The 9,822-nt window shown below is 49.3% G+C and overlaps 1 protein-coding gene across 1 annotated transcript; it reads left to right on the forward strand.

The window, feature by feature from the left end:
• Positions 1-298: 298 nt before the first annotated feature.
• On the forward strand, positions 299-9,484 carry ANKRD60 (ankyrin repeat domain 60). Its single transcript, XM_054045953.1, has 4 exons — positions 299-527; positions 2,036-2,166; positions 4,832-4,997; positions 8,785-9,484. Exons 1-4 carry the CDS (start codon positions 299-301, stop codon positions 9,096-9,098), a joined length of 840 nt encoding a protein of 279 aa, XP_053901928.1. The 3' UTR covers positions 9,099-9,484.
• Positions 9,485-9,822: the final 338 nt, after the last annotated feature.

Genomic DNA, 9,822 nt, shown 5'->3' on the forward strand with positions numbered 1-9,822 from the left:
CAGGCCCCCCTTTAATCACACTGCATGTGCCCTGATGGAACATATGTTCAGAGGAGCTATGATGACACACCCATGCCACTGTGATTGCAACATGACCTCATACTTAAGCTGCCTAGCTAGCTATTATGTCACATGTATGGTGTACATCTGAGCCACGTCCTTCATGCTGCCCAGGTGTATTATGACATGCTAATGCTGCCCAGGTAACTTCACCTGGAGGGTGTTTAATAGCAACAGCCCATTGGCAGGAGGAGGGAGTGGCCACCACCAGGTCCAACCCCTACCCTTAGGTGGTACTATGTTTTGGTTCAACCCCCACTCCAAGTGGGGAAAGAGCCACGAAGTGGTCCCGAGCAGCAGTTTGCCCCACCGGCTCTTCAGCATCACACTCCACCTGGCTGAAACTAGTGAGACTTTCCCGTTAGCCGGGTGCTACGGCGACTTGACTGTGTTGAAGTTGAAGCACCATCTGGAGCTGCTGACTGGCATCCCCCTGCATTTCCAACGCCTCCAGTACCTGGATGAAGGTGGGGACTTCTAACATCCTGGGGGTTAACAGTCTGGGGTCCTTGCCACATCTGGTGTCCCCAGTACCTGCTTTAAGGTCAGGAGCCACCCCTGTCAATTCCAGTGACATTAGTACCTGGATGAAGATCCGAGACCTTTCTTTTTTCCTACTCCATTCCTGGAACCCATCTCTTGCTTCAATCCTTAGCATTCTCTCCTCCAGCCCTGGGATGCCCTGCAGGGCTTGGAAACCCCACTCACCCATAGCTGCTTGGGAGCTTTCCCTAATGGATGCCAGGACTGAGCTCTCAATTTTGGCAGAATTTAACCTTTCACTATTTTTTTTAATTGCCTAGTGCTCAGGGCCGGCTCCAGGCACCAGCCGAGCAAGCTGGTGCTTGGGGCGGCAGATTGAACGAGGTGGCATTCCGCCCAATCCTAGGGTGGCACGGCCGCTTATTATTTTTTGTTGTTGTTCTGCTCCGGTCGCCCTGTAGGGGGCGGCGGAGTGGAGGACGGGAGTGCCCTGCATCCTTCCCTCCCTGCTGACCGGAGCGGAGCCCTCCCGGCAGGCGGTGCGGTGGGAGGGGCCGCATGGCAGCGCCCCGCGGTAGCCCTGGCCGCCCCCCCCCCTCTCTCTCTCTCTCTCTCTCCCCAGCCCCCCTGGTAGCCGGTCCCCCTGCACTCGCGCTCCGGCGCACAGATCACTGTGGGGGTTTTTTGTGAACAGAGTGCAAACTGAAGCAAGACCCTCTTCTTGAGCCTGCAGAAAGGCAGCTCAGAGTTTTGCCAAGCTGCAGCACCATGAAACTAACAAGATTTCTGGTCAGTTTCCCTGCTGCTCTTTAGAACCCAGTGATAACTGTCCAGAGTTACTTTTGCTGCACAACTTCATATTTTTGGAGAGTTTATCCAAATGTTTGTCAGGGATCCCCTCTTCAAAACCCACCTATACCTTAACACCCATTTCAAAACAAACAGCTCCTTCTCTCCCCGCCCCCTTTGTTTTTAGAATAAAAAGCAAACAGTTGTTTGTGACACACACATGCTCTGTATATATTTTGACTGTATCCCTCTTTACCTCTTACCTTCCCCCCACCATTCCACCTTTCATATGTTACATGCCGTCTTAGGCCCTGATCCTTCAATGAGCTCTGTGTTGAAATGGGTCTACTCACATGGAGCTTTTTGCAGAATCAGGGCTTTAGATGATAAACTATTCCAGGCAGGAAGCCTGTGTTTGTGTTTGTGTTTGCCCAGCACTAGCACAATAGGGCTTTGATCCTGGCTGGTGCATCTGGGTGCTTTTGCGACCTAGTTCTCAAAACAATAAATGAGCAAACTGCAAAGCCAGTTCAATGTTCAGTTTACTAGAGAAAAACCAAGAGCTTTTCAAATGGATGATATCCACCATCTAATGGTCTCGTAGCGAGGGAATCTCTTCAGTTGATGTGCATATTCATTTCTCTCTTAATAACCCAGGTCTTTGCAAATGCTGTCTTGACTTCTTGTTTTTCATTCCCTCCAGTAGATCTGCCAGATGAGTCTACGTTTAAGTACAATGATATTGTCCCTGGCGGAACAATTACTATACGCATCTGGCGACAAGATGGCTGGGGGCTTCTTGTGGCAGCTGCTGCTGAAGGAGATATTACCCAGGTTGATTCCATTGCTTTTGTAAACGATAGGTCTGCTTTGTGCAAACGCTCTAAAAGGGGGATTGTGAAAAGATTCATGTACTAGATGAATATCTTCAGAGAGCAGCAAATAGTGGGGAGGCTATCTATGGGGTTCTAGGTCAAAACCCAATGAAAGGTTGACCACAGGAATACTCCAGGACTTCAATATGTCCATCCATTTCTGAGGGAAGTTTATGGACAACTGGGAATCCAAAGAGGATGAACAGCTTTGGGAAGGAGGGGAGAAGATCTTTGATGCAGTTGGTTCACTTTAGCAGCCAGCCCGCTTGTTTTGGTTAGCTATGGCCTTAGTTGTAGTGGACTTCCTTCTGTCGCCACTACAATTTGGCTTTATTTTTGGAAGTGGTATTTCCCAATTCTTTTTCCTGCGCACAGTCATACTACTGTTTGAGCAATATACGACCACATGGGAGAGTCTTTATTATTCTCATTGCAAATTGCCACTATTTTAAATATCTCTTCTCTTCTGACACTTTTTATCACCATGCTTTTCCTGTGGGTGCCAATAATAATAATACTTGGTATTTACATAGCACTTTTCATCCATATATCTCCAAGTGTTTTAAAAAGGTGAGTAAACCTTTATTATCACAGTTATAGCTAGGGAAACTGAGGCACACAGGATATGTGAGTTGCCCAAAGTCATGTGAGTCAATGGCAGAGCTGTGAATATAACCCATCTCACGTGGTCCTTTATCCACTGACTCCTGAGTAAGGACCATAGGCTAAGGACTCCTTCAAAGCTCATGAAGCTTCCAAAATCAACGGAAGGGAGGGACTATTGTAGCAAAATCTGCATCTTCTCCACAGTTCCTGGGAGTTCCATTGGTCTGCAGCCATACTATCTTGAGCTGTGATCTTTGACTAGCTAAGTAGGCTTTGGCTGGGTCAGTTCTGAGAGGGGAGATCTCTGTGGAACACACAGTCTTCAGTGATTCAGAAGATGGCATTCTTCTCTCTGGAATTAGTACTGAACCAGGGTCTGAATTAGAGGGTAATGTGCTGTAAATTCAAGGTCCTGACTAGCTGTGGTTATGAAATATCCCATGGCATGTTAGGAGGGCTCTTTACCCAGTTGTCTTGGCTAAATTCCAACTTGGCTAATTACATTGTGCTCATCTACATTTCCACAACTGGTTGACATGGATACAGAGGTGTCCTTCACTTCCTGTTTTACACTGTTGTGTAATGTAGCAATGCACTGGTAAGTAGCTGCTATGTTTTGAGCCAGAGGTGGCTGTATTTCACTGTTAGGTAAACTGAAATTGGTTATAGTGTATATGTCAGTTTGAAGGCCTGATTCTATGTTCCGTGTGCACCCAAAATTCCTACCAATCCTGTATTGGCTGGGCAGGCAACATAGGAGTGGGTCACAAATGCTATGGTGTCTTCTGAGATGAAACATGCAGTGTTTTATTTTATGCATTATACTTTTAGCTGATCAAAAAAATTCCTGTAAAAACTTTTTTTGCCCCAAAATTGGATTTTCAACTAAACGACCCTGAGAGTGCCATGATACGTTACCTCCCTTCACCAAGAGGAATGACGATGGTGCCTCATTGGAGATCTAATCTGACCAGGCAATCCAGCCTATTGAGCATGAGACACCTAAACTACAACTCCCATGAGGCACCATGGCAGCTTTTCAGAATTGAAATATTTGGGTTTTCGATTTTTCATCAAAAACTCTAAAGCGTTCTGTGGAGGTGGATGGGAGGGTGTAGTGGGGTGGACACCTGCTTCTGCCCTGAAGGGCTTGAAATCAGCCCTGGGAGAGGGCTGAGACTGCGAGAGGGCTGCTGCTAGGAAAGTAGCAAGCCTCGGCTGATTGGGGAAGCGGCCGCAGCTGGGCTGGGAGCCAGGCACTCAACAGTCTCTCTCTGCATTCAGAGAGAGAAGGGCCTGGCTGCCGGGAGCTAGAGACAGGGTACCTGAATGGAGCAGGGCTGGAGAAAGGCAGAGGAGCCGGGGAGCTCCAGCCTGGAAAGCCCCACGCTGCGGCCTAGCATAAGGCCAACCGGTAACTGGGGGTTGCAGAGGGCAGCCCAGGGGTAGGCAAAGGCAGCAGGTACAAACCCAACCTTGCCAGCGATGAGTAGGCTGATACTGCAGTCTGCCCCAGGGTGTGGGGGCTAGATGATGATTGGCAGTAGCCTTATACTGAGGCGAGGTGGGTGGGGGTTTCCCGGGGAGGGGAGACCCTGAGAGAAAGGGGTTACTGCCAGGGAGCAGCACCCCAGCTAACAGGGCACCGGGATCCAGGGAAGGACACGGGGGCCAGAGGACAGGCGGATCACCGGCCTGCAGAGGGTGCTCCAGAGCTGGAACGAGATAATTCCCGGAAGTCGCCAGCAGGAGGCGCTGCAGGGGTGAATCCGCTCCTCTACGGAGGAGAAATCTTTTCAGATCAGCTGTAATTATAATTCCACCTACCAGAAGATCTGAAGACCCAAAGTCTTCTAGACTTCTTTTTTTCCTGGTTCCAATGCACAAGGGTCACTTTAAGTTTAGAATGTAAGACCCTGTAGTTTGAGTCTTTATAGGTATCTACACACCTTTAATATTGGAATTGATTGATTGAATAATCGGTCAGCATTTGTGTGATGTTTTCATTTATTTTCCAGCTAATAAGTTTAGGAGTTACAAAGGGATCCACATGCAACACTCCAAATTCACAGTTACTGAGACCAGAAGAGAAAAGGGAATGGATCGCGCATCGAGCATTTGTGGCATTGTACGTTGCCAGCCACAGAGGTCACGTTCCAGCTGTAGAATTTCTCCTGGAAAATGGTAATATTCATTCATTTTTAAGGGGCCCTTATGATCATCTGGACTGATTTCCTGCATAAGGCAGGGGTAGAATTTTCCCCAGTGATTCCTGAATCAAGCCAAATGCCCGCTTTAGTTCAAGCGCAAGTCAACTTTTCGAAAGGCATTCAGTGGGAAGAAGAATCCACCCCAGCCCTGGTAAACTGTTCCTATAGTTCAAGACCTTCACGGTTAAAAATGGGCATCTCATTTCCAATTTGGATTTTTCTGACTTCAGCTTCAGCCACTGAATTTCGTCGTTATTTGTCATATTTATTCCCATAGCACCTGTAGTCACTTTCAGCTCTTGGGTGGCTTCACCAGCCAGGGAAGGGGGAAAAAGCACCCAGAATTATTCTTTGAAGGCCTGTCCTCAGGGCCTGCGTGGTCACACACAAAAGCAAACCAACTGAAAACCACTAGGCAATAACCCCCAGAGATTTCCCCTGCTGGCAGCCAGCCAGCCAGGGGGAGACACACACCCTTCCCCTCCTTTTTATACTCTGCCTGGAGCAGCCATGTGACCAGCTGGGACCTGTTAAGTTTGCAGTCTGCAGCACCTTTACATAGTTATTCTTATTTGCTTAAAATCTGGTATTCCCCTCCCCACCTAGTTTTCTTTGGAGAATCTGCTATAGAGACTAAAGAAGTGATTTGTTTTTCTACCTTCTAACCCGGGGTAGGCAAACTATGGCCCTGGGACTGCATCCAGCCGTTCAGACGTTTTAATTCGGCCCTCGAGTTCCCGCTGGGGAGCGGGGTCTGGGGCTTGCCCCACTCTGGCCCTCCAGCCGGGGAGTGGGGTAGCGGGCTTGCCCCACTCCATGCGGCTCCCAGAAGCAGTGACACGTCCCCCCTCTGGCTCCTATGCGTAGGGACAGCCGGGGGGCTCCACATGCTGCCCTCGCCCCAAGCGCCGCCGCCGCAGCTCCCATTGGCTGCAGGGGCGGCGCCTGCAGAGAGGGCAGCCCGCAGAGCTGCCTGGCTGCGCCTCCACATAGGAGTTGGAGTGGGGACATGCCACTGCAGGGACATGACACTGCTTCTGGGAGCTGCTTGAGGTAAGCGCCACCCAGAGCCTGCACCCCTGAGACCCTGTGCCCCAACCTCCTGCCCCAGCCCTGATCCCCCTCCTGCCCTCTGAACCCCTTGGTCCCAGCCCAAAGCACCCTCCTGCACCCCAAACCCCTCATCCCCAGTCCCACCCCAGAGCCCACACCCCCGCCAAAGCCCTCACACCTCCTGCATGCCCCAACCCCCTGCCCCAGCCCTCATCCCCCCTCCCGCCCTCCAAACTCCTTGGTCCGAGCCCAGAGCACCCTCCTGCACCCCAAACTCCTCAGAGCTCGCAACCCCAGCCGGAGCCCTCCACCCTGCACCCTACCCCTTGCCTCAGTCCGAACACCCCTCCTGCACCCTGAACTCTTCATTTCTGGCCCCACTCCAGAGCCCCCATCCCCAGCTGGAGCCATCACCCCCTCCCGCACCCCAACCCCCAATTTCATGAGCATTCATGGCCCGCCATACAATTTCCATCCCCAGCTGTGGCCCTCGGGCCAAAAAATGTGCCCATCCCTGATCTAACCCATATATAACTTCACCATCCGGCTGGTCCTATGAAAATTGACAATGAAAATAAGACCAACCAGGGCAGCCCTCTGTAGGGCATGTGGAAGATGCTGCACATGTCCTCTTTTTGTGATGGGCTCCCTGGAGTCCTCTTAAGGTGAACCTTGGTGACTCCGAGGCTATTGACTGGCTCCTCAAGACTATTTAGCTGTCGTTCCTCCCCCCCCCCCCTTACTAAACCTAGCCTTGCTTGTCTTGCCCACAGGCAATCAATATATGGGAAATCACACACTCAGCCATGTGCTTTGAAAAGCCAGATGTTTCGTCTCAGGTTGTTCCCATACTGAGCAAAAGCCGGGCCAGTCAAACACCGTTTTTGTATTTTATTATATCTTCATATGACACTAGGAGTCTGATCCAAAGTGCATTGGAAAAAAATGGGATCCTTTCTATTGGCTTCGCTGGGGTTTTCAGGCTGTATGCCAGCCTTTCTACTTCTGCTGCCAGTGTGCACTGTGATCCAACCCCTACACTTTCCCATCTGTACTGCATGAGTATTACTCCATCACTGTTTTGCTTCTGGTGAGGCAATCTCCATCGTTAACAGCTGTGCTCAGATCCTGAAGTCTATTGCTTTAAACCTCAATAAATACTTGACCCCACCACTGAAGTTAGCTAGGAACTACATAGAATCATAGAAGATTAGGGTTGGAAGAGACCTCAGGAGGTCATCTAGTCCAACACCTCGCTCAAAGCAACACCAATCCCAACTAAATCATCCCAGCCAGGGCTTTGTCAAGCCGGGCCTTAAAAACCTCTAAGGATGAAGATTCCACCACCTCCCTAGGTAACCCATTCCAGTGCTTCACCACCCTCCTAGTGAAATAGTTTTTCCTAATATCCAACCTAGACCTCCCCCACTGCAACTTGAGACTATTGCTCCTTGTTCTGTCATCTGCCACTACTGAGAACAACCTAGCTCCATCCTCTTTGGAACCCCCCTTCAGGTGGTTGAAGGCTGATATCAAATCCCCCCTCACTCTTCTTTTCTGAAGACTAAACAAGCCCAGTTACCTCAGCCTCTCCTCGCAAGTCATGTGCCCCAGCCCCCTAATCATTTTCGTTGCCCTCCTCTGGACTCTTTCCAATTTGTCCACATCCTTTCTGTAGTGGGGGGCCCAAAACTGGATGCAGTATTCCAGATGTGGCCTCACCAGTGCCAAATAGAGAGGAATAATCACTTCCCTCAGTCTGCTGGCAATGCTCCTACTAATGCAGCCCAATATGCCGTTAGCCTTCTTGGCAACAAGGGCACACTGTTGACTCATCCAGCTTCTCATCCACTGTAATCCCCAGATCCTTTTCTACAGAACTGCTGCTTAGCCAGTCGGTCCCCAGCCTGTAGCAGTGCATGGGATTCTTCCGTCCTAAGTGCAGGATTCTGCACATGTCCTGTAAAGTGCGGGAATTTGTGCCTACCATTCAACATTTGCCTTACACATTTTACTGTCATGAATCTTATAAATGATATATTGATTCAGTTGGGAAAATGTGGTTCTTGACATTAAGGAGACATTAATACAGTTTAACCTAGAGTATTAACAAATGGCACTGAAGAGCATCCCCGATGTTTTTATAACATGGCCTCAGCTGTACCTATTCAGGCTGTGAATCCATGCAACACAAGAGCAAAGCGTGAGTGGTTTACTCATGTCACCCAAATCCCCTAAATGGAAGGACATTGCTTTACCATCACTGACATGTCTTACTGGGGAGCTGCTAAGAGGCGAGGAAAAGGATCCAGCAATGCTCTTCCGGTCCAAGGTTCTCACACCCAACCTTGATAAAGATGGCTGTTCCCGCCCTGATTATCATCCTTGTAATGGTTTGATCAGCCATCAGGAGCTCCAGAAAAAAATCTGGTTAAATAATAATTCTTCATGTGCCCTACATGAGGCATGGGCAGACTCTGGTGCCCTGAACAGAACAGGTGTATATCAGTTCTCAGACATGATGCTACCCAAAACCAAGGCAGAGAGAGCATTTGGCCTGTAGATATTTGTTCATTTAAATAAGGGCGATTTATTCAAGATCCTTTCTTAAGGAGAATTTAATTTTCACCGTCCTTGAACATGCCAAGGGACGTGCATTCTCCTCTTCTGGCTTATTGGGTTCTGAGTGTGCATTATCTTCTCCGCAGGTGCAGATTTGCATGCTAAAACACCACTGGGGAGGACTGCTCTTCATGCTGCCACTGTCATGGGCCGATGTGACTGCATTGATCTGCTCCTTAGCTGGGGGGCACAAACTTCTGACCCAGACAATGAGGGACAAAGTGCAGTGAGCCTAGCCCGCCTCTGGGGCCAGAAGCAAAGCGAACGCAGACTGTTCCATTTCCAGTGGCAGCAGAGAGCAACTGGCAGCACGTCACCCTCACCAAGTCGGAACTTACATCAGAAGTTGGATTCCAGGGCACAGGGGTCTCAGTCACGTGCTAAAATACACGTGGGCTAATTTATTTAGTGCTGGCCAGTTTCAGGGGACAGTCAATAATTCTCCCAGAAAGCCACATGTTAAATATTGGGGAGGGGGGGGAATCCGTGTGGTTCAGATACTAAATGAGCTCTTGTGTTGGTGATGCTGCAGCCTCGATGACAGAAGGCTTGACAGCACAGCTCCTAGACACGCTCTTAATTTGTAGGTTATAGGGATCTGGAAAATTGTTACATACCCATTTAATTAATACACTTAGTAGTGAGACCTCAGACCTGCCTGTGAACTCACCTTGGAATGCTCAGTGTTGGGGTAATTTTCTGATGGTTGGCACTAGGTTGTGACAGTATTGTCTAGTGGGTGTATCAGAGGGCTAGGAATTAGGACTTCTAGGTTATTAACTCCGTTTTCCTGCTGACTTTCTATGTAATGTCTGGCCGGTCACTTAAGGCTTGCTTTATTCAGACATGGGGGGGTTCTCTTCCCATGACTGTATGTAAATCAGGTATGCAGGCGAGTGGCTAATTATGGTCACTGGCAGGTGTAATCAGGATAATTGTGCATGGAAATTAGACAGGCCATTGGGTCCCCAGCTTTTTAAACAATTAGGTCTGGAGGAGGGTGGGTTTTCAAAAGCACCTAAGGGAATGCCACACGCAACTTCCATTGACTTTCAAGAGGTGCTGGGCACCCAACTTGGATTCATTAAGAAAATCCCATTTTAATTTTTGGGTTCGGTGCCTTG

This window comes from Malaclemys terrapin, chromosome 12 (assembly GCF_027887155.1).
Source record: "Malaclemys terrapin pileata isolate rMalTer1 chromosome 12, rMalTer1.hap1, whole genome shotgun sequence".
Lineage (NCBI taxonomy): Eukaryota > Metazoa > Chordata > Testudines > Emydidae > Malaclemys > Malaclemys terrapin.

Bases quoted from the DNA above. Each gene is read 5' to 3' on its own strand.
- ANKRD60 (XM_054045953.1), top strand. From the start codon at position 299: ATGTTTTGGTTCAACCCCCACTCCAAGTGGGGAAAGAGCCACGAAGTG. The intron at 528-2,035 runs GTGGGGACTTCT...CATTCCCTCCAG, and splicing joins CCTCCAGTACCTGGATGAAG to TAGATCTGCCAGATGAGTCT. The intron at 4,998-8,784 runs GTAATATTCATT...TCTTCTCCGCAG, and splicing joins AGAATTTCTCCTGGAAAATG to GTGCAGATTTGCATGCTAAA.